Here is a 23,633-nt window from a genome sequence, read left to right as displayed (position 1 = left end):
GCGCGATTGCGGATCGTTTTCCCTGATTCCGATATCGGAGCGCCGCGCCGCCGCGATATAGGCTTTGATGGCCCTGATGGTCAACCTGATGCTGACATTAACCGACCTGGAAGCGATTTATTGCTACTCCGGTTATCGCCTGGGGCATGGAAAGAAACCGAAGATCATTGGATACGGTGGCTGGCGTGTCGTCTGGACAGGGTGTGTCCGAAAGGAAACAGGAAAATCCTCGGGGAGAGCTTCTCGCCACGCTTTCCCCACCCTTAACCAGCGATTTCCCAGCTGCCGTAATTTTATTCTTTATTATCGCCGCTTTATTAACCCAGAACGAGTATAATACCGTGTGGAAACTTTTATCCGAAACAGAGAGAGAGAGAAAGAGAGAGAGAGAGAGAGAGAGAGAGAGAGATAATATTACCCAAAAATCGAGACGTAAAACTGATTTAATCGACAATCGGTCCCGAGCAATTGAGAGATCATTTTATGGCCGAAAGTTTTGCTCGACGAGAAATAATTCGTGGCGTTCGAGTGGTAAATGGGATTGGCATATAAATGGCATTTGTTGAATCGTTTACAATTTATTTCCGAATCTATATGGAGAAATCGGACTTAATTGGTTGTTGGTCGCGGCGCCGAAAGATTCTGCCGTGATTGAGATCTTCTCTGGGAGGCTGAATGAGAAATGGTCGGCCAGTTCCTTATCTTCGATTCGTTGCCCGAGGCCTCTTATCTAGATAAAGAATCCGCCAATGGTTTCGGAACACTGAATAAATGATAACGAACCGTTCATGCTCCGTCGAATGAAATTGGATAAAATGATAAGCGGCTGGCAGATAGATAAGGGAATATTGTAGCAAAAACGGAGCACGGCTAAATGCCGTTGTAACGCGGCCATTAAATGTTTTTAATTGCCGTTTATCCGTATCTACCAATTATAAATAATTGACGATCGTACACGGACAATTGTTATTTATGCTGGCTCGATTAAATTCTTCGGCCGTGTCTATCATTCGGGAGAGGCGGGCAGTAAAAGTTCCTGCGGAGTCATCCATTGGAAAGTTTTATGTGGAAGATTGTCGTTACCGATGTCCCGTGCTGGCAAACACGAGCGCAATCTTTATAAATTAAATAGGGGAATTTCATTCCGATTAATTGCATTTATTGCTCTTTCAGTGCCTCGTCGACTCGCATTCACTTTCCGAGCTGTTAGGGGAATCTTCTCGCGATTACATTCATATTCCATACTGCTGAAACTTAAACGCGCATCCAAAATTATAATTCAAACACCAAATACTTTTTTACGCAATTTTCTTGTAAAGGGATGGTTTTAAGGATTTTTAAGTCTTTGGTTTTTTTCGTATAAAATCGCTAGGGTCATTCCATTGGATTAAAAAGAATATAGAAAGAGAAACAAAGAAAAATACCAAAATTTTTAATTTACAATTTTCTAAATTTAGTTTCTGTTTCCTGAATTTTACAAAATATTTAGAACGCGAATTCTACGTCGCCCTCGGTTGGATGGATGGCTAAACCTTCGTTAAATCATGTTTCCATGGAAATACCCACGCACTGCCATCAATTTCTTCTCGATTCATGAAACTGTCCTCGCAAATATAATACTCGTAAATCTGCAAATTTAATTTTAGAAGTAAACACCGTTGCGTGTCCGTTTAAGACACGGCACCATCTTTGACAAAACGAAGGCTCGACAGGATTAAAAAAAGAACTGAAAACAGCATTAGAGAAATAAAAATGAAAGTGGCTGGGAGTAGCATGAAAAACGCGAAGCGTAATTTTCGATGCAGGCTTTCCTCGGAGATCCCGTTTATTATACCGTGACTCATAAATATTAAAAAAAGGGTGCAAGTCTTTGCGATTCAACGACTGCCGAGATTTCGAATAAATTGTCGAGGGTGCGAGAAGGCGGCGAAGGGATCGGCGCCGCCATTGATAGAATCGTGGGGAGGGGGGGGGGGCGAGTGGAAGAGGGCTAGGACGAGGGCGAGGGTGAGAGGGCTGAGGGAGAGAGCAAACTTCCGCAATATCCTCGTCTGCGGGAGGAACGGCGAAGCGCGGTGTGCGGCGGCCGAAAGCAGATATTAAACTTAATATATAGCCGCAATTAGGCGCAGGCCTTGGCCCTTCTCGTTTACAGGCTGCCGTGTTCCGCCACCGTGTCACTCTGCCGCCCTCTGCCAAATGGACCGCCGGGTGTCAACTATAAGCTCCTTTGTCCCTAAATCACTCGCAGCCTACCGCTAATTAGCGGGAATTCTTAGAACGGATCCGGCCCAATCACTGTCAACGTCCCCGCTCGATTCAAGGGTTGCTCGGCCTGCTTCGAACTGAATCGTCGTTTCCGTCTCGGAACACCGGCCAATTACCGCGAAGTCGGCGCACTCTTTTTCGGAATATTTAATCACGGTCTCGCGATATTGTCAATTAACGCTATTAATTTCGTCGGAGCGTTAACGAGCCCGCGCACGTTTGATTGCGGCTGTTCGATTAGATAGTTGACCCTTCGAGGCCAGATGTAAATTGAAAGAGCCGATGAAAATTTATCTATCGCGAGCCAAGGACAACGGTAATTTTATCGTTCCGGCCCAAGGGGCTGCTCGATGGTCGCGGAAAAAATTTCTTTACGTCCTCTAATTAGCGGGAACGGTTGTCAACGCGGACGTGCTCGCCGGAGACGCCGAGACCCCTAGAGCTACGCGTATACTGTTTTTGCAGAGTCCTCGCGCATTCGCATGGCCATAGCGTCTTTGATTCGCGGGTAGTTAATTAATCCCGGCAAAAATACCAGCGAGCAACCTAATTTACGCGGACATATATTTTAATCATACAACTCGCGGTCAGAAGAACCGTTTGATCGAGCCGGCGAAAACCCGGCTGAACGTCCAGCGGGGGAAAGCTTCCGCAATTAAGCGGACCATCCGGCCCGCGAAGACAATTTCAACGTCCCTTCTACCGACGACATATCAATTACCGATCGTAAAACGCGAATTCAATTTATCGCGTTATTTGCAAACGTCGCGGGACGCGCAATAAATCGAGTCTAACGAACGGCGACGCCGTGCCCGGCCGTTTTCGCTACCGAGCATAGGGGTTATCTAGCGATAGACCTCGTAGGCGCATATTACACGCTTCTGTCGCTGGTTTTTTCGAAATCGTGAGCCGACGGGGTTATCGGCGATCACCGATCGGGGGTTATCGAGCGTAGAGCGGTGCGTGAAAATAACCGGGCGACTTACTCACCGCGAGAGACCGATTTCCTTTCGCAGCGGTGCTCCTTTCTCTCCTGCATTCTTCGGCCTTGCGCCGCGCAGCCGTTTCCCGGCGTTCCTCGCGCGCGCGTCATCCGCGCCGCGAAATTGTTTCCACATCTTTGACAGCGAAACGGCGAATTCCGCGATATTCCCGCGAGAAGAGAAAACCGCGGAGATCGGGCGAGAAGGCATCCGCGAGCTGAGACCCGTCGAAATCGCGGCTGGGAACCCGCGCGGCGAGGAGGGCAGGGGGTCGGCCGCTGAGTTATGTCCAGATGTTTGCTGGATCCGATGGAGGAATGAAGAGTATTCGAGTCGAAAGAAGTTCCTCCGACGGGAGAGGAACACTTTGGGAACCGACGCTTTCGAGGATTGCGCGAGCGGCGACGCTCGGGCACGGTTAGGCAAAAGGTTGAAATTGTTGAAAGAAGTCGTCGGTCAAGGGCCGCCGGGACGCGGAGAAGAGGATCGTCGATAGATGCTGCATTAGTTGCGAGGACGTCGGTAAAACGTCTGCCAAATGAATCGAGAAACTCGAGGAACACTCGATGAAGATGCGGGGACTTCACACTTCAAGAAGCTAACAGGCATCGCGCACGGGAGATCCTCGCCGAAAAAACTCTGCCGGGAAGGGCCGTGAAGAGGATGGGTGCATAAAAGAAGATTATTTGTAACCTCTGCACAAAGAGCAGCAAGCTCGGACGAGAAAGAGGAAGAGCTTCGTAAGTTGAACGCTTTAGAAAGTCGACGGACTTGACTGCGAGCTCATAGAAATCTTGCAGAGCGAAGCCAGGATCGAATCGTGTTAAACCATTAGGCAGATCCGATGAAGAACGAAGATTACCGGCGGATAAGAACAAGATCCACAAATTGTACTCTTCGCGAGGCGAGTTCGGTTCGCTCTTTGACCTCGATTTCATCGGAAATGCAGTGAAAACAGAGCCGGGAGGAAGAAGCACATACGACGGAAAGAAAGGGGAGTCCGTGGTGGATTCTGCATGTGCATTAGCTGGATCCGGTGGAATCGTTTCTACTGTAATCTAGACCCGATGTGGAACAACGATTGCTCGAAGATGAGGCCAAGATCTACAAATTGTACGGCTTGGAGAAGCAAACAGATTTAATTCGCAGATCTCGGGGTTCACTAAAAATTAGATAAAGCAAAGTCGGGAGAAAGGACGCGGAATGGAGGAAGAGAGAAGTTCGTGGTAAATTCTGAATGTTCATTACGTAGGTGGATCCGTTGATGCTGTTATCTAGATTCAATGTGGAGGAGCGATGGGTGGAAGACGGCGCCGGTGCCCCGCAAATAGAACGATTCGAGAAGCGAGTTCCCGAGTTCATCAAAACGCAGCGAGAGAACGGAGTCGACGGGAAGAACGGGGGAAGAAAAAGGAAGTCCACGGTGAATTCTGTATGGACATTAGCCGGATCCGGCAGAATAGTTGATAATGCTCGCGCCAGCACTTGGTCGATGGTCTCGCGGATATTTATGGCGGTTGAAGTGCGGGGACAATCAGGTTGGTCGGGTGCTCGAGGAGCAGCGAACTCGGTGAAGAACGGCTGTGGGGTTGCTTGGTGGCGAAGGAGAGAGACGACGAATGAGAGACCGAGGATGAGAGAGTGAGAGAGAGCGAGAGAGACAGAGAGAGAGAGAGAGAGAGAGCGAAAGAGACAGAGAGAGAGGGAGAGATGAGGATGAGGATGAGGATGCAGGAGGGTTCTCTGACTGCTTGACTCGCCCCTGGCGTGATGTGCCGGCAGCAGGATGGAATGGTTTTCCCTCCGGTTGCCAGGGTAACCTATGGCCCACCCTTCGGGGTTCAGCAACCACCCTGTGGCTGTGGCTGCACCGGGCCGGCGTACGTGAGAGCCGAACTCACGCACACAGCCCCGAAAAACCGCGCTCACGGTCTCTCCCTCGCGCACAGATCCCGCACAGACATTCTCCGGGGACGTGTTCATGTGCCGCGAACACATCCTCGCCGAGACCTCACCCAGAGATTCGTGAACAGGCGGCGCGCACACGCACACAGCGCCAACGGACACGCACACCCGTTCAATCCTGGACCGCACTGCTGCGAACGGCCATGCTGAATTCAATATCAGCATTCCCGGCATTCCCTCCCGGCTTCTCGGTTTCCTTTTTTTTTCTTTCTTGTTCCCGGACCGCTCTCGGCTCTCGTCTTTCTCGGTTTTGAATGATGAGCACCGGATGGCCCCGTCGCTCGCTATTGAAACGTCCGGACGCTCGCGAAACGGCCGTTCGCGGGAAACTCGGGGAAAACCTCGCCGAGAATTCGCCGGATGATTCAGGGATTTCAACCGAAGAATCCTGACTGATCCCCGACTTTGTTCCGCCATGAACCTTGGAAAGATTTTCGAGACGCTGGAGAGCAAGAGAACATTGCTTAATATTTCAGAAGTTGCGGCTGGTTGTTGCCGGGAACGTTATCGATAACTGGCTCTTGGAATGCTTAGTTGAATTTTCTTTAGTCGCTCGCGTAAGTTGGTCCGCGGAGTTTCAACCCTTTTAGTGTCGAACAGCGATACATTCGTCGTTGACTACGCTTGAGAACCGTTGTGTTCTTGATATTTTCAATAGATCATTTTATTTCTTCTTCCCTTTCGAATTTTCAGGTTTTACAAAATTGTCATAATTCCTTTCCGGAACTTTATCAAACTACGTCAGACGGGTTTGATATGTTTCGCTTAAGTACACACGACTCGTTTGATCGGCACTGAGAGGGTTAAACGATTTTGGAGCAGGTTGGGACGTTTTATGAACTGTCGGTCAAGCTTCAATGACTGACCTCGGCTGTTTAATGAATCGGGAAACTCCGACATTCTGCACAGATCGGCAACGAAGTGTAGAAATATTGGCGAAAGAGATGAACGCGAGCGAAGTGCCGTTAAGATGGAAGTCAGTCGGAGGAACAAAGGCACCGGTGTTAAGATGGCTGGCCATTTCCGAGGCTGTCCGACGTCACAACGTCCCAATGACGCGTGTGCTCGGTGCGTGAGCCTTCGACCGCGGCGTACCACAAAATCTGGCTATCTTTTATTGGTCGGTAGCGCGTATTTGCTTCATCACGAGGCAATAATATGGCCACTCAGCGTCTTCGTGAGAATGATGGTATTATGGCTGTCCCCTCATTGCACCGGTGAAACCGGTTCCTTCGACGACGAACCGAAAATACGAGTCCCCTTCCCTCTCTCTCTCTTTCACTCGCTCTCTCTCTCTTTCTCCGTCTCCCTCTCGACCCCCCCCCCCAACCCTTTCTCCGCGTCGATGGTCAAAAGCGAAATTACGCTCGGACCAATTGCGAAAATTGCTCGTGAGAAATTTATCAAGGCTTCTTCTGTTGCCCCGTTACGAGCCGCAGACGCCCTGTTTCGTTGCTCGGCGGCTCGTGAATGGCCGAGGTGCCATTTTAAATCGTTCCTGAACCGCGGACCGGAGCGCAGCGCCGGGAACGGTGACTTTTGTCGACGCGGTTATTTAATTTTATTACTGTTTGCGTCTGGGAGATTGCGAGCACAATTGGTAATGGCGTCGTAATGGCCCTGGGGGGGTTCACACCCTTTTTCGCCAGTCGATGCGCGAGCCTTGTCGCTAGGAGTCGCGTAGGTAGTCCTCGCGAGACGTTTCAATTCGCAATACACATTCTTCGTTGGGTTCGCTTCGGCTGAAAATTATTTTTATTTCCGAAAGATATAATCGTTCGCCTCAACGAATTGTTTTGCTAGAGAAAATTGGCACGTTCGAACCACCGACAGATACTCGATGCAGACAAAGAACGCAAAAGTGTTTATGCCGCGAGTGGAGGCGTAAAGGAGGTCCGAAGGTGACCGTGGAATTGTCTTTTTAATTCGATCCCGCAAAAACTAGTCGGGTTCGGGAAGGTTGCATTCTGAACTTACTTCTCTAAGTTCTCAGTCGTTTTCCCAACAGCATTTATTTCTTATCACTGGGCCACGGAATACTCGAGATTACCAAAAAATGGTCATTTCTTCCCGGTCACCGTTGAGTTCAATCTCTGAACAGTCCGGCTGTTCGGAAGATGCGTCTCGCAATTCCGAAATCGAGGAATGAATATGAGCTGAACAGTTCAGCGAATGGAGCCTCGGATTTGTCGGCGGGGAAATCGAGCCGGCGACAGATTCCTCGAGAAATCGTGGCCGTTTCTCGCGGCGATCGATTCGTCGAACAAACCGGCATTATTCGGTAATGGCTTCGACGTGTCGCGGAATTCCGTCTCGGGCAAGCTTTACGACAGGTCCGAAAGCTGGTGCGCCAGGTACAAGGCCAGATGACAAGCAGAACTTTTTACCTGGTTAGCGCTCGGCTCGGCGCGGCACGGCGCTGCTCGATAGTTACCTAAACACCATAAAAAATGCAGCGTGTACCCCGTTTTACGACTTTGACTCTTGCCGGAGAAAGTTGGCCGGGGGGAAAAGGCATTTCAAGAAAGGGTTCACTTTCCGTACAATAGGCCACGAGACATTTCGGGGAAACTTTCTTTTTTTTTCACCCTCCGCCCCTCTGCCTCTGACTCCGTCGTTTTACTCTTTCCCCGGGGTCGCCTCAACCACTGCAATAAACTGACCCATCTGTGTACACGGTTTCTTCTCGTTTTTTTCTTCTGTTCTTCTTTTTCGGTTGACCTAGCCCGGAAAAAGAGAAAGTGAGGAGAGAGTTGAGATTTGTGACCGGCGTGTCGGACGACACGCAGGTCGCTCGCCGGGAAACACGGAAAAACTGTACGGTTATGTAACGAAGAGCGACAACCATGATCGGGTACCCTTCTTTTTCTCCGCCGGAAACGGTCACGAACGGGTCCCGCGCGTTCGTGTTTTGCGAAGCCACCTGAAATACGTGACAGCTCCGCCGCTGCGACCGGCACTCGTTCGCTTCTTACCGATACTGACGGCGGCCATAAATTATTTCACGAATTTCCAAAGGGTTTTCGGCGTTTTTTACCGGCCTGCCGCAGCCCGCCTCTACTCGGCCGCGAATAATTCAACGGCTTCGTGACGGCCGCAATTTATCAGCGCGTGAAACTTTAATTCGCCGGCTAATCGGCCCGCCGCTTCGATCGAAACTCGAGATAATGTCGATTTCGATTTTATTGCATTAGTACGTCTAATTTATATATCGTACGACGGAAATGAGGGATGCGGGATTCATTGATTATAAGCGTGACAAATATGATCGGAAGATGTTTTAAGAAAGTATGCAATATTTGAATTGCATTGAAATGTTGTCAGTGGATTGCGAACTTTATCGATTTTTGACAAAAATTACTAAGCCGAAAACAACACTGTAAAGACTTAGAGGAGAATATTGAGCATATTTGTATATTATATAGAACTGATTGAAACGATTAAAACAGGAAAGACATTTTCATCTGGCTTATGTTTCTTTTCATTATCACGGACAATTTTGATTTCGCATGAAAATCCGCAGTCTAACTATCAAAGCAAACAATGTACAGTGATTCGCGCTCCATCGTTACGCTCTTCGCGTTCCTCGGTAAAGGCACGTAATCGAAAACACATTCCTCATTTTGAAATTGTTGAAATTCCAAGCGGTCTTTCGTAGGGAATGATTTAATAAATTTCTTAATTCAAGCACACAATACAATAAAAATAGCAAGACGTCAAACATAGTTTTATAATTCTTAAAAAGCAACCAACGTCAGATATTTTTAGCGCTCGATTTAGCGTTAAAATATCCTAACTTTCCTCGAATCCATAAATAAGAACGCGACAGCGTTAAGCAAGGTTAAAATCCTTCGGCGCAACCCGCCGAAGCAATTTTAAACAATGCATCGCGATCGCGTTCGGTTAACAGATCGTTCGCACGAATAATCGAGGCCTAAATAGTTGATCGTCACGGCTCCGCCGTGATCCCGTTTAATCAGCTTAGGCCTCACTCGAAGTTAGGCTCTCTCCAGGATGATTGAATATTCGTGATATAGAGAGAGCATCAATAGTTACACCGCTTCCGAGAAGCCGTTCCGAAAGTGCCAGAGATAGAGAGAAGATATGATCTGGCATCGGTTGGCTCGTCTTCAACATCGCGACCGGTTCTCATTGGTTTCGTGCACGCGCTAATTAGCATCCGGTCAAGCAACCTTTTGCACTCCTTGCACGCTTACTCGGTAAGTAAACAGTCAAGTTCTCCCACAATGTTCTCGTCAGCGACTGTGCGCCGTCTGTCTGTCCATTTGCCAGCGTTACGAGAATATACTCCGTAACAATTCGAAAAAAAAAACAAAAAGGAAAAAGAAGTATCACGATCGTACTGTTTCTCCGCGAATTTCACTAAAGTCGATTGATCGAGTCGGCCCTGAATTGACTGTGGTAGTGCAAAGGGTTGAACGTGATGTCCGGTCCAGCATGAAAAAACTAACCTAGGCAAATCTGCGTTTCTGACGTTTCCAGGGCCGAACGGGTGTCCGAGGCGTCGGGGCCGGCAGACCTACACCCGGTTCCAGACCCTGGAGCTGGAGAAGGAGTTCCATTTCAACCACTACCTGACGCGACGGCGGCGAATAGAGATCGCGCACGCCCTGTGCCTCACCGAACGGCAGATCAAGATCTGGTTCCAGAACCGGCGGATGAAGCTGAAGAAGGAGCTCAGGGCGGTGAAGGAGATCAACGAGCAGGCGAGGCGGGAGCGGGAGGAGCAGGACATGATGAAGAAGCAGCAGGCGGAGAAGCAGGCGAAGATGCAGCAGGAGCAGCAGAACGCGGCGCTGCAGCACCAGCAACCGCACCACGTCAGCGGGCTGGACAAGACGCAGAGCGATCTGCTGAAGGCGGTCAGTAAGGTGCCCACATAGGATACTTTGCTGGGCCGGTTGTCTTTCTTTTAAAGAAGAAACAAGAGACTGGACGCAGCGGTTTCGACGCGCAGACATCGACAGCCAGCCGGGAGGACGAGGACGGGAACGGGGACGAGGACGAGGACTTCTCTCCTCTTCTCTTCTGTTTCGGGATCGGAGCGCGCGAGGACGATGCGGTCTCGGAACGAGGAACGGTGTTCGCGTGGGAGGCCTTGCCCGTGTGATCTTCTCTGTTCTCCGTTTCTTTTTTATACCGGGAGGGGCCGCGGGAGGAGAGGGAGGAAAGACTCGGTGGACTGCTCCTCCGGTTCGGTGAATCCGAGAACGGGAGCGAACACGGGGGCGAAGCTGGAAGGAAGAGTGGGCGCTCGCGCGCGCGCGAGAGCGCGCGACGATGCTCGATATCGGTCGTCTGTGTCTCTTTTGCTTTTTCGAACGAAGAAAGGAACGAACGGATCGCGACCAACACCTACGACACACGCACACGAACACGCCACGTACACACTCACGCACACACTCGCGCCATACACTCGAGGAGACACGCGAAGCACACACGCTCTTCTGCCGGGCGCGCGAGGGCAGAGAGAGAGAGAGAGAGAGAGAGAGAGAGAGAGAACGACGAGGATGATACACGAAAATCGTAGACGGTTTAGAGAGGAGGAGGCGGACGCGCGGAGGAACGCGAGGCGTAGAGAGAAGATGCGAAGCACACCCTCGAAAACTACGTACGTACTTATTTTGGCTGGGCCAAAGGAGGACCTAGCCTGCGACTGATTCCTAGAAACGTATAAAAATGTATAGTGTTAATCGGGCGGTGCGCTCGAGCGATCGCCGCGGGAGGAGAGAACGGGAACGAGCGTGCATTCGGTCGCCGCGGACGATAAACTGCCACAACACACGAGAGGACAACACGAGCACGATTCAGAGGAGAGAAGCCGACGATCGCGACCCGGACGCGACCTAGAAATTAGTTTTAGGAAACAGCCGACGAGCCGACGAGCAGGAACGCGCCGCCCTGTCGTCGCCAGTTTGCGGCGATCAGTTCGTACCGACGCGGACGGAGGAAAGGACGAGCGCCGAGGGCCGAGGGAACAGGGAGACGATTCGTCTAATTGCAATCGAATCATCCGGGGGGGACCGAGTTCCGAACCATCCCTCAATATCCTTCAGTCGTGATCCTGCTGACGAAAGCCTCTGAAACATCCCTAATCCTTGAAACGTAATCCAATCTCATTAAATACCCTGAAACAAGTGATCGATAACAGTCTCTACACTTTAATCGATCAAACGTGTTTCGATCTTGTCGAACTCCTTGAAACTCGCTGATAAAACGATCTCCATGTTTGATCCATTATTTGGAAAAGATTCTGCGAGTTCAAACAATCTCCAGGTTTGATCCCGCTTCATCCAACAATTAGTTCGATTGCTATTTGTAAACGATCGTTGCGAGTTTGAAGGTGCGCTTCTCTGTCAAACTTGACACTTCTGAACCGTCCCAAGTCCATCGAACATGGTTAAATCTTGTCAAATACCCTAAAACATCCGGCTGATAATAGACTCCACAGCATCCCCGATCCATCGAACAACCTCCAATCTTGTCGATCTTCCTGAAACTCGCGGATCGAACGATCTCCAGGCGTGTTCCTCGGAGAACCTCAAGCAAAAATCAGATTCGAGGGAGTTTAAAATTCTCGGTGAAGAAGCCTGGGAACGAGGCGCATACCTTGCCGGGCAGTCGGTTATCGCGGGGAACACGCTTGAGCTCCGATCGGCGGCCGAGTTGTTTCGCGCGCGAGGAATTTCGTGGTACAAATCGATGCCATTCGCCGAGCTCCCCTTTTACAGAGTTAATTAGCCGTGGTTTACGCTCGGCGGTTACCTCTCCGTGACTCCGCGTTGCAATTAGGCGAATGAACGTCGCTCCCGGGGAATATCCGCGGCGTTCTGACGCGCGCGTCGGAGAACGCGCTGACGCAAGGATCGTTTTGCGCGTTCCGACCCTGCGCGAGATCGGGGCTTACAGTTCTCTCTCGTTCGGTTTCCCTGGTTTCCCTTCGGCTCGTTCAAATCCGGATCGAGCCGGCGATCGAGGATCGATAGGAACGCTGGCCCCGTTCGCAGCTTTGGTCTCGGTCTTCACCGTAGTTTGGGACTCACGGTCGGAGATGGGCAGAATTTGATCGGAACCGGTTGGTGATTCGTTGGTTATCGTATCGGAAGATCGTTCTCGTGGCACGAGGATTCTTTTAGATAGACTTTTAATCGTCGGAACGTTGTGTTGTATCGTGTTTTTAGCGTTAGATTGTTATCCGTGGTCTCGCGGCCGGGTGAAATTCGTGCCCATCTCCGGCCCGATCCAGTAGATCAGGGGTTCAAATAGAGAAATTTATTTTTTTATAAGGCGGAACGAAAAATTCGCAGGGTCTGGGGGCCGGCGACGTCGATTCGCGAGCGCTGCTCGGGACCGGGGCACGGTATTCCCTCGCTGGAAGATCCATCGGGCGTCTATGAACGACAGTTTCTTTAAACATCCGCCACGACGGAGTTGAGATAAAAATGTATTTAGTTGTTGAGCGTGCCAAGAAGTAATCGTTTATGTTATCGAGTTGTAAGTGTCCTTTAAGTTTCAAAGATTTGTCTGCCCTTTCGTTTCACGAAATTGTTACGTCGCGAGCATTGTTAACATTTGAGTCGGCTGCCAATCGCTGCAGCACCAATCAGCGAGGGAATACTGTCCCCCCCAACTCGTTCGCGCGAGAACGATTCTCTCGGATCGCGAGGAAATCAAGAAAACAAAGACCAGTGACCTGCTCGACACGACGAGCTCAGGAATCGTCGATCATTGACAGACGGCACAGTCGGTTCGGGTAGGCTGCATTCGTTTGTCGCTTCAGTTCGATCTCAGAAGATATCGCGCCAGGTATCGCCAAAAGGCTTTCACCGATACAAGGCCACTTGTATAGGGAGCAGCACGTTTTCCATATTGTCTAAGATAATTTATCGAGACGTCGTCGGGTGGAACCGCGCCCTCCGCCGCGATCCAGGGATCGTCGCCGAGGTGCTCGGCACCCGAGGTTCTCCAGAGAAACTTCGTTTCCTCGCGCAGTTTTGTTTCCTCTTTCCCCCCTCCCTCCTTTTTTTGTTCCGAACGTTGCTCGATTGATTCGCGGTGGGGTTCGTTTCATTGTTTCCTCTGTTAATTTCGTTTATTATCGCGTTCGTTCGCTGCTCGACTGGAAGTCGAGCCCAGATCGGCGGACGTTGAAACCGTCGACACGGATTTTTACGTTTGCTTTCAGAGTTTACCGGAAGAAGCAAAAAAGAAGTACGTATTCATTTCGAACGACACAAAAACATTCATTGACGAAGTTCGCGACATTCATTCAGAAATTAATTGATGTCGCAAGGGTGCCGCGGATTGTTTTCGTTTTTTTGTTGAATTTTCCGCGGAGATGATTTATAATTGCAATTCGTAGTAATATTTTTGAACGTTGAATATCGTGGTTATAATTCGGGAAACGTCGTTAGAACTGTCGTCGTTATGCGAGCTGACGGAAAAAACGTACAGAGAGGCGGTAACTTTTCGAGCCAGACTTAATCGTCGAAGACAATTGAAGTACCGGTACTTGTTACCTCAATTACACGAAATGTATCGTCTTCGGATGAAAATTATCGTGGCAAACGCATTCACGACAGTCTTCTGAAGGTGTTCACAAGTTGAAATTGTTGTCGGTCAAGCCCACCCCAGTGTCGGTGGTTTCAACTCCGAGTTAAGCCAACCTCTAACTTCCAATCGAATTTTTTCGTTTCTCCTACTCTTTGGTATCTTGTTCCATTGTTTCGTGCCAGCTGGACGATGGTAAAGGACGTATCCGAGAAGAGGGAAGAAATCGGGGGTCTGGACAGTGCTTGAGAGAAAGTGAGATAGAGAGAGAGAGAGAGAGAGAGAGAAGGAAGAGGAAAAGCGCACGCAGGCTCTCGCACACGGACGACGACACATCACCGGACGAGTATCTCACTCTTAGTACATTAAATACGTAATTTGGTGTCAGGGTAGACCTTTTTCCATAGATATAGAGGCCGTTGTTGCTAATACTTACGGTAGAACTCGATTTAGACGCGGATAAAGGGAGACGAAGCCAGCCGCGCGAGAACGAGACGAGAGAAAGAGAGCGAAAGAGAGGAAGAAAGAAGAAGGAAACGCATATTCGGGATTTATAGAGATCGATGCCTAATTATTTTTGGGTCTCCTGTCCGTCGATGCGATTCGTACAAGGCATTCCGACCCGTTTCTCGGCGATTCTCGAGACATTCTCGACACATCGTTCGACGATCGAGTATCACGAGAGGAATTCGCTCGGTTCCGCGGAAATCGATCGATTCCCGAAAGCTTCTACGCCCGGGGATCGCCTCGATGATTTAATGTTCCTGTCTCGAGCGATCCGCTGCTTGCTAAAATCGCGCCCGCGCCCGCGCGTTTTCCCCTGCGTACGTTCTTATTTCCTTTCGTTCCGGCAACTCCATTTTAGTTTTAACAATCCTTCGAACGCGAGTCGTTAAGTTTTATCGGCGAGGATCGCGAGGAATTACTATCCTTTTTCGAGCGAGGGGCCGATGGGTGGAGGGGTGACGAATCAACGAAACATTTGCAGAAACATATACGTAACTCGAACCAAGAGACATAGTCATAGAGGAAGAGAGAGAAAGAAATAGAGAAAGAAAAAGAAACAAAAAGAGAGAGAGCGAGAGAAAAAAATAGTTGGGGAGTCGTTTAGTTTTCCACGAAGGCGGGGAATCCGTTGTACGAATCGTCCAGTGACTATATATTTACCAGATTGTAAAATCATAGTGTACACAATACAGCACGATATATAGAAGTAAACGACTATATTATATATGAGAATAAAAGAAAAACAAATAAATAAATAAATATATATATATATATACATGAACATAGAATATATATATATATGAACAAAAAACGAGGAAAAAATGAATCTGTTGTACCGCGCGCTCTAAGGACAAAGAAACAAAAAACGATTTTGATAGTAGCCTGCTAAGAATTTAGGATACGCGCGACCTCGTACGTAAGGGTTCTCTTCGGTGAGAACGAACGATCGCTGGAGGCCCTAGAGAGAGGAAGGTGTCGAGACAAATTAATAAACGCATAGATAAGACTTTGTTACCTTGCGACGAAACATAGGGGATGTTTTTAGCTCGATTATCGCGCGACTGTACCAGATACGGGGGAGGACGACGAAAGGAAAAAAGGAAAGAAAAAGATAAAGAGAATCGGAACCACGTGGAAATAGACACGTCCGTAATCCAAGCGCGAGATAGCGTCGTTTTAAGGGGAATTCTACGGGGGTCGAGAGACAAAAATGGGGCGGAGGAGCGTAGTCAGACGAAAAAAAAAAAGAAGAAAGAAAAAGAACCGATAGGATTCATATTACATACTGTACCGCTAATTACCTAAACTAAAAAGTACTGTTAGCGATAAATATTCCCGTGTACGTAAAGTAACGATTAAGCTCCGAGCACGCGTGTCCACAGACGAGCTGTACGTTCACATTTCCCTCCCTCCGAGACCACCCTCGACCCACCGCCCGCGTAACGATTCACTTGCGCGCCGTAATTGCAAACGATGTCTCGACGACGCAATGGCAAAGTAGATCGAAGCGAGGAAATAAGAGCGGGTGAAAATAGCGTAGCGTGCAGGGTTGCACGCGTGTGTGCGACGCTCGAGAATCGCTGTAGACGGGGGGCGGGTCCTCGCAGTGAACTCTGGACAGCGGGCTCGTATTTTCGACAGTTGGTCTCCCGCGAACGCGAACAGGGCACGGTTTTCGAAAACGGAAAAACGGAAGGCACCTGGGAAAAGCGTGTACAGCTGCCGCCGGGTCCGAGAATTGTTAATTTGTTCTTTTTTTCTTTTTACCTAGAATTCTATGTTGACGAGCTCCAAGTTCGTTTCGTTATTGCGGTGTTCATGTTTCGGTTTTGTTTTCAGAGTTTTTTCTTTTGAAAAAAAGATCTCCCGGGACCCGGTTTGTCGCTGCGACGGGGGGCGGGGGGTGCGAATGTGGCGCATCGGTATTAATTAAATCTCGCGAGCCAACGATCTATCGATACCGTGCGTCGACTGTTTGCTTGTATATACGTACATTGATTTTCGAAGCATTTTTCGTGTTCTTTATTCGCGGAAGAGAAACCCAGAAAAAGATAATCGCTTTTCATGTTGCGGGGATAATTTTGTTACGTTCATGGCTGACGATCTGGAAAATGTCAGCGTTCTTTTGCGTATTATGTAATTATTTTGTTGACTCGTAATAGGCTTATCTTTGTTTCGATTTGTAATCCTGGATTTACTTTCGGTAGCGTAGCCGTCGGACCCAATTGTGATCTTTACGTTCAGTCGCGAACCAAAAAGTGATTAGGGTTGTTGAGATTGAAGCGCGACTTTGACATTTTTCGATTAAAGAAGAAAAAAATTCGATTAAAATCCAAGTGCGATGTTTGCACGACGACCCAGCAGATCCGCGGAAAATCGATTGGCAGCGTTCGCGACGAAACCCGGGCGCGGAAAAACCGTAGGGAACCTCGGCTGGCATGATCGTTCGCATGCGTCCGAGGGGATCAAAACGGAATCGCGTGCGAGACGCGCACCGACGGCTTTCTCATTTCTTCGAAAGCATCGCGCAATGTTCGTTTCGCCTCGCGTGAACATGTCACGCTCGCGTGCTTCTTTCTTCGTCTTCGGGGCCCGAGGGCCAGTATCGTTGCGGCTTCCGGTGACGCAAGCAGCTATATCTTCTTCGAGCTGACCGGAGGGGTAGAAAATCCGCGGCGTATAATCGGACACGAACCGGGGAGGACGAAAGAAAGCGCGGCAAGCAGGGACAGGACGGAAAATCGCGAAGATGGTCGCGTCCGCTCCGAGCGATCTCAGTCATCGAATTTCCAGGGGATGATGAACGCGACGCGATCCGATTATTTCTGGTGCTCCGATCACTTCCACAAATTTATCCCCGTCGATGTCCGAACGACAGGAACGCGTTCGGGAAAGAAAAGCTATCGGGACCCTTGAAAATGGCCCGAGAAACGTCATAAACCTGCGTAGACGAGCGTCTTGTAACAGTAAATAGACTGTGGACCATTTATGCTAAATAAAGGTTTCTTTATGAATTGCAAGAATAAACATTTCTTTAATTATCAATCTCTCGGCTGGAAACAATCCACCGACGCTCTTCAATGTTCTCATTGCTCCATATTTTGTCTGTAATTAAAATACGAAATCCGCAGGTTGATATTAAAATAGCACCGTTTCTTCCGTTATAGTTAAAGCGCGACGCGAACGAAAGGGACTAAATCTGAAATTCTGAACGATAGATCGTTCGTTCCGCGACGAAAATCCTCCGGATCTCGGTTGCGAAGTCGCGCTGGGTGCGAGAAAGATAGTCGAAGGTCGATTGGCGAATTCTCATTGGCGGACAGAGGCCGTGGAACGGGCGGCACCGATGCGTCCGACAAATTAGGGATATACGTAACGAAGACTACCGATTAATTATCGAGGATTAAGGATTTAGAGGGTGGTTTGTACAGTTGCTCGCGAGCGGCGAGACTCGTAGCGGCCGTGTTATATACGTACGTATCCATTAAGGTGTTTAACGGTTAGTGACCACGTTTCGAGTCGAGTCGAATCGAGTCGAATCGAGCGAGGAGAAAGGAGCGTAGACGATGAAAAGAAGCGGAAGGAGAGGGTCGGAAGTGGCCGAGCGTGGACCTTTTCTTCGGGGAAGATTGTCGGGTGCCCGACGATTCGGAGACCGGGGCGCCCCTCCTGTCTCTCGTTCTCGTTGCTTTTCCTAGTTGCAATCTCCATCGTCCCCTGTTAAGTTTCTCGTGGGGAGCGCTGGCTCCTCGTTCTCGAATCCGAAGCGATCGAGGAGGGGCCCGCGGTGTCCCCGGATCGGTCGGGCGCCGGTCGGAGAGGATCGACGGACGTTTTTTTAGAGTAAAAGGAAACTGTGCGGGCGCCGTCCACATACGAAGCTTTCTCTCGGCTTACCTTTTAAGCTACCTATGGCATCTACATTGTTATAGATTATTATTCCAAATAACCGCGGCGTAATTCATATCATGTATCGTTCATAAACGCTTCCTCGTACTCCACCACTCACCCCCATTCACCGATTCTCATCCCCACCCCTCCCCTCCCATTATTCCTGAAACCGTGGAACCCCTTCATCGAGACCCCCCCCTTATCCCCTCCTGTCCATCCAAAACGATTTACTCGCTCTATTCTTACCATTATTATAGATGTATTATATTGAATTTAATAATATCGACTAGGTCTACACGTATACATATATACATACATAGGTTATATATATATATATAGATATTATATATATAATTTGAGAAGGCAAAAAAAACACACACACTAACACACACACGTGAGAAGCGAAGACGACGAGACACAACGTCGACGATATTGCGTTCTAAGTAGTACAACTTTGCCCGACTTGCCAAACTCGCGTAATTAAAACCACGAGCGTTTTACACTCCCCTCGAGTCGATCGACGGTGAATAGAAACGAATATACGGGAAAACGGCGCGCGGCGTCGCGACGCCCCATGCGACGCCGGGACTTCTCTTATCCGAATTAAGGAAATTATTCGCGGGAATCGGAAACACTGTAGAGTGTGGCTCAAGCGTTGGTCGAAACGATGTCACGACGTTCTTTCTTTGTCGAGTGCCAGACTGATCGCAAAAATGTCTGAGAGCGAGAGAGAATGTGTATGAAAGAGAGAGAGAGAGAGAGAGAAGCTATATCGAAATCGTGCGAGTGAGAAAACCACGTTCGAAAACGAGAGAATGAAGCATGAATCGCGCCGTACTACATACATACACAACATTTACACATGCGTAAGGTGGCAAATCGATCGGAGATGTGAAAAAGTGAATTTCTATTCTTGGATAGCTGCGTGCCCCGATTAGGTGTCGCCGGGAAGACAGGAGAAAAGCGTTATTTAAATAGGCGTGTTAGATCAACCGAATCCGTCTCACGGAGTCTGCGAAAAGGAAAAAAAAAACGATGGAATTTGTTATATGTTCTTTTTTTACCTGTAAATCTGATTGTTTATTTATGAACTGTTTATTTTTCATATTTTTTCGTATATTTGTTTTTTGTTAAATGCGAAGAGAGGAGAGGGAGGGTAGCGACGAGCGTTTGTCTTCTCAGTTGCGGTGCTGGTTGCGCGTTCGATCGAAGAAAGCATCGATCTTCTCTTTATTTTCGCCGGTATCTGTCGCGCGTCATCTCTCGTATTATCCTACATTATTGTCTTTCGCATTATCTTTCATATCGTATATGAAACGTCTGATCCGCCGCCCTTGATCGGGTCACGCGACCCGAGGGCGCGATCCAGAAATTCGTTAGAACAGAGAAATTCTTTCTTCGATCGAGCGGTGCACATGTACAGATATTTAAGCGTTACGAGCACGGGGAACGGCGCGATTCACCCTCGTACCACGGTCCGACCATTTTTCTACTCGTCAACGATCGACCAGCAGACCCTCCGTGTCCATCGTGCCATAAAACCGAGACCGTGGTACGCGGACACCGATCGCCGCTCGTGATTCGAAGGGCGAGATAGAGAATCGGCGCGTCTGCTTGTAATATATTATTCCTATCGTGCGTTCTTTCTATTCTGCGTGCTAGAGAACCCTGGGATCGGTCCGCATGTGTTGCACTCGGGAACACGGGATCGGCCACGAGCGATCGGTTATCGAGGATGTCGTTTCGGCCATATTCCTCGGATCGACTCCGTTCCCTATTATTATAGGGAAGTCTACGAAAGCTTTGTTCAAAAATAATTCGGACTGTTAACGAATCTATAAAATACTCGGTTATTGCTTTTAAATTGAAACCTGTTAACGATTTTTAAGCATTAAGTGTACACAACAAATTTAAAGTTTCACTTTTTGCATGAGACTATTGGATGTGCGAATAAATTGCGGATTTGGAACATGGTGTACTCTTCAATTAGTGAATCTCGCGTTCAATACAAAGTTCCTTTTAACTTCTTTCTCTTTTGTACCTTTTAGTTGCAATTACAATTTGTACGAATGAAATTATTTCGACAGACGCTTCGTTGCCAGTGAAAACAGTACACCATTTCAAGGCTAAAATTTATAGAATTTAGATCAGGTCTTTTAGAACAAAGATATTTTAAATTCAATTAAATCAGATTGAATCAAATTAAATTAATCGTTCAATCGAACCGTTGCTTTCTCTACGAATTAATTTAAAATCGATGTTGTACCTCCAAGATCAACAGACAAGTTAAACAATAAAAACAATTTCAAATACCAACGGTACCATTTCAAATGGTACGTTGCATAGCACGATACAAATTCGAAATGTCTGATTTTCTCTGGCCGTTCCAAAACGCAATTTATCTCGGAACAAACCCACTATTATAAACAAAGAAGCTAAAAACATGTTAACCATTGAAATAAATCGCGGGACAAGGTGCTCAAAATGAAAAAACATGACCCAATCGGTTCTATATAGATAAAAATTTGAATAAAAAGAAAAAGATCTAAATAAAAATTCGAGGCTCCTTGTCCGATGATTTCGCTAGAATGTTTCGCAGTTTCCGACTCGCTCCGAACCGGTCCCGGTTTTCGGCGAAGCTTTTGGTCGTCCACACTCCGAGGCGTTGTATCTTTCATTGGCAGCTGTCCCACTTTCGCGAACGTACTGTGCGACCATTCGTATCCTGCCGGCTAGTTTCTCAGCGGGTCGATGACGCCTCGAGGGTGCTGCGCTCGTTGCGGGGGTGGCGTTTTCGCCCCTGTCTGCCCAGAGAGAGGACCGCGGGATCCTCGAGGCCCTCTGTTAAAACCTGCGTTTATTGTTCGGCGGGAACTATTTGTTTGTCGTTTCGACGACCGAGTGAGTCGCGTTTCTTTTTTTTTTTTTATCAATTAGATTGTAAGTCGAGCCGAGTAACGATAATTGAAGTAAAGAGAGAGAGAGAGAGAGAGAGAGAGAAAGAAAGGAAGCGAAAAGTGGAGAAAATCGAGTGGAATGCCACACGTAGAGCCGGGTTTGTGCACATGTCGTTTTTAATCGTTTCGTTCGCCTCGAGGTCCTCGAGGACGATTCCCTGATGAGAGAGGGGTGCGTCCGTTTTTCGAGTGGCCCGGACGCTTCGACGTACTGTGATCGTTTATTGTTGTTTCCCTGGGCCGGCCTCGCGCGAATTTCACAAAAAGGGATGTCGGCGGATGCTCGTTTCGCACCCGTTTCCCTCGGCCGATCGTTGACTAATCGCGCCAGCGACACAGTTTCCGGAGGCGGCGCGCTTGTTTGTCCGTTTGTTTGCTTGTTTGTTCGTTTGTTTCTCTTCCGTTTCATCTTTGTCTCGGTTCCCTCTCGTCTTCTCGTCCGCTCGTTTCGTTTCCTTTGGTTCGAGTCGAGCTCCTCGTGAACCACATTCGTCGGTCGTGAACGCGAACGCGTGCTCGCGCGTCGCTGTTATCGCTCGCGCGCGCGCGCGCGCGCTGCGCGGAAATACGTAACTAAACGAGTAAATAACGAAAAGGGGAAAAAAGAACGTTGGTAAGCATACATAAGTACATGCATAGAGAATACATAGACAGAAGTTAAGGGGACGTGCGAGTGGGGAGTAAATAGATATGAATAAATCAATGGAAAGCGAACGAATAAAACGAACCGGAATATCGATTGAGAGCCCGTGGATCTAGGTCTTAATTATCGTCTTTTGCTGTACCTACATTAAAATGAATGGAAAAGCCGTGTATTACTTCAAGAGTTTTTTCTTCGATGTAAATAATTAACACTACGTAAACGTTAACGTTTGCTCAGTGAAGCGGGGAGCCGCGGCCTGTCGTTGATCGATCAGAGTGAGAGAGAGAGAAAGAGAGGGAGAATGAGAGTGAGAAAGAGAGAGCGAGCGAGAGAGAAAGGGAGATGGAGGAGATAAAAGCTAGAAGATCGATCGATCGATCGGTGGCGAAAAAAAAAACGATCGCCAAGAAAAATCGCGGACGCCGCGGCTCACCGAGTGCCGCTGGATGATACCTAATTAATGTAATAACTATAACTGATAAGAGAGCGTAGCTGTCCTTCAATACCTACCTACCACGTTAAGTAATAAAAAAAAAAAAAGTAACGAAATAATGGAGTCTCTCATGTCTAACCGACTATTTCAAGATTTAGTATTATACAACCGTACGACGAGAAATGAGAACGTATGCCGGTATGCGATTAAGATGAAGAAAAAAATAATAATAATATTAATAATAATATTAATAATATTAATAATAATAATAATAATAATGAACGACACACGAGGGTGGCGAATCGACGAAGACGACGACGACACGACGTTTACCGACCGTACATTGGCGAAAAGGTAATCCATTGACAATGAATGTAAATGTATCCATTTTCGAAACTTGATGTAGAATTATACTCATAAGCTATATCTATGATATACAAACGAAATAAAAGCGTATAGTAAATTATCGGCGACTTGTGTTTCAACCCGTTCTTCCATCCTTCCGATCGTCGCGACTTTTTCTTAAGCCGATCTCCGTTCTTTCTTAAGCTATTTCTGTTATTTGTTTATATTGTCAATATTTGCAATTCTAATCGACAGGGAACGAGAACGATGTAAGGTATTTTGAAAAATTGTACGTTTCTTATCGCTGCAAATTTTGCAATGCCTCTTACAAGGCAATAGATACAGAAACGAAGACAATCGGTAATTAAGCATTTTAACAAAATCCCCTTCTGAAAATATATTTATTTAACATATTTACTTACATCTAGATTTTCGATGATCGACTCGTTTTGCTATTTTATTAATAAGTAAAACGAAGCTTATAATGATTTCAAGAATTTCAGAATTTGTCCTAAGTGCGCTATCTTGTAGAAAATTATTAGAAAACATTGACAAGCACTTGCATTCATTTATTGTTTCATTCGGCGTCGTAAAATTAAAGGAACGATTGACTCGCATCTTAAAATACTTTCACACGATATCCAGATCCTTCACCCCCTCCGCGTTTTACAAAAACGATCGAAGCGTCGCGAAAACGCGCAGCGTACTCTCAATCGACGAAATACAATCGCTTCTCCCACCAGGCTGAGAAAAAAACGCGCCCGGGGAGACAGTTTTGCGCGGCTTCGGTTTAGAAACGGAAGAGATTGTCGCGTGGACAGTCCGCAAGCATTTCTCCGCATTCGAATCGAACGAAATTTCGAATCGTCCGCGATTCCGGCCGCCTCTGCGGAGCTAATTCCGGCAGTATAGAAGTTTACGTCTCGATAGCTCGTTCCCAGCCACTGGGGTATTACACGGCGGGGTCTCGCAGCCCTCCGGCAGAAACTCGCCCCATCCAGACGCATTTTCGCCACTTTTACGCTTGGAGGGGCGGAACATTGAAATGGAAGCATCGAGTGGTCGCGTAT

The 23,633-nt window shown here is 48.0% G+C and overlaps 2 protein-coding genes across 9 annotated transcripts in view; both read left to right on the top strand.

Annotated features, from left to right (window-relative positions):
- LOC117223929 (homeobox protein abdominal-A homolog) overlaps positions 1 to 13,974 on the top strand; it is a 78,812-nt gene extending 64,838 nt beyond the window's left edge. The window contains exon 3 of one of the 2 annotated variants that reach the window (XM_033476524.2): positions 9,693 to 13,974. In XM_033476524.2, the coding sequence (XP_033332415.1) occupies positions 9,693 to 10,120 (428 nt within the window). In that variant the 3' untranslated portion in view covers positions 10,121 to 13,974. The remainder of the gene's footprint in view (positions 1 to 9,692) is intronic. The other variant, XM_033476525.2, reaches the window with a different exon arrangement.
- Positions 1 to 23,633, top strand: part of LOC143259440 (uncharacterized) — a 475,413-nt gene that overhangs the window by 411,369 nt on the left and 40,411 nt on the right. For 3 of the 7 annotated variants that reach the window (XM_076521697.1, XM_076521692.1, XM_076521691.1), the window contains one exon: positions 13,973 to 22,684. The exons of 3 other annotated variants lie outside the window; for them this stretch is intronic. In XM_076521697.1, the coding sequence (XP_076377812.1) occupies positions 13,973 to 14,036 (64 nt within the window). In that variant the 3' untranslated portion in view covers positions 14,037 to 22,684. Of the gene's footprint in view, positions 1 to 13,972; positions 22,685 to 23,633 lie in introns of those variants that run through there. One more of the 7 variants, XM_076521699.1, reaches the window with a different exon arrangement.

Source organism: Megalopta genalis, chromosome 5 (genome assembly GCF_051020955.1).
Source record: "Megalopta genalis isolate 19385.01 chromosome 5, iyMegGena1_principal, whole genome shotgun sequence".
NCBI classification, from domain to species: Eukaryota; Metazoa; Arthropoda; class Insecta; order Hymenoptera; family Halictidae; genus Megalopta; species Megalopta genalis.
The sequence above is the reverse complement of the archived record's forward strand: the minus strand, read 5'-3'. Positions and strand labels throughout refer to the sequence as shown.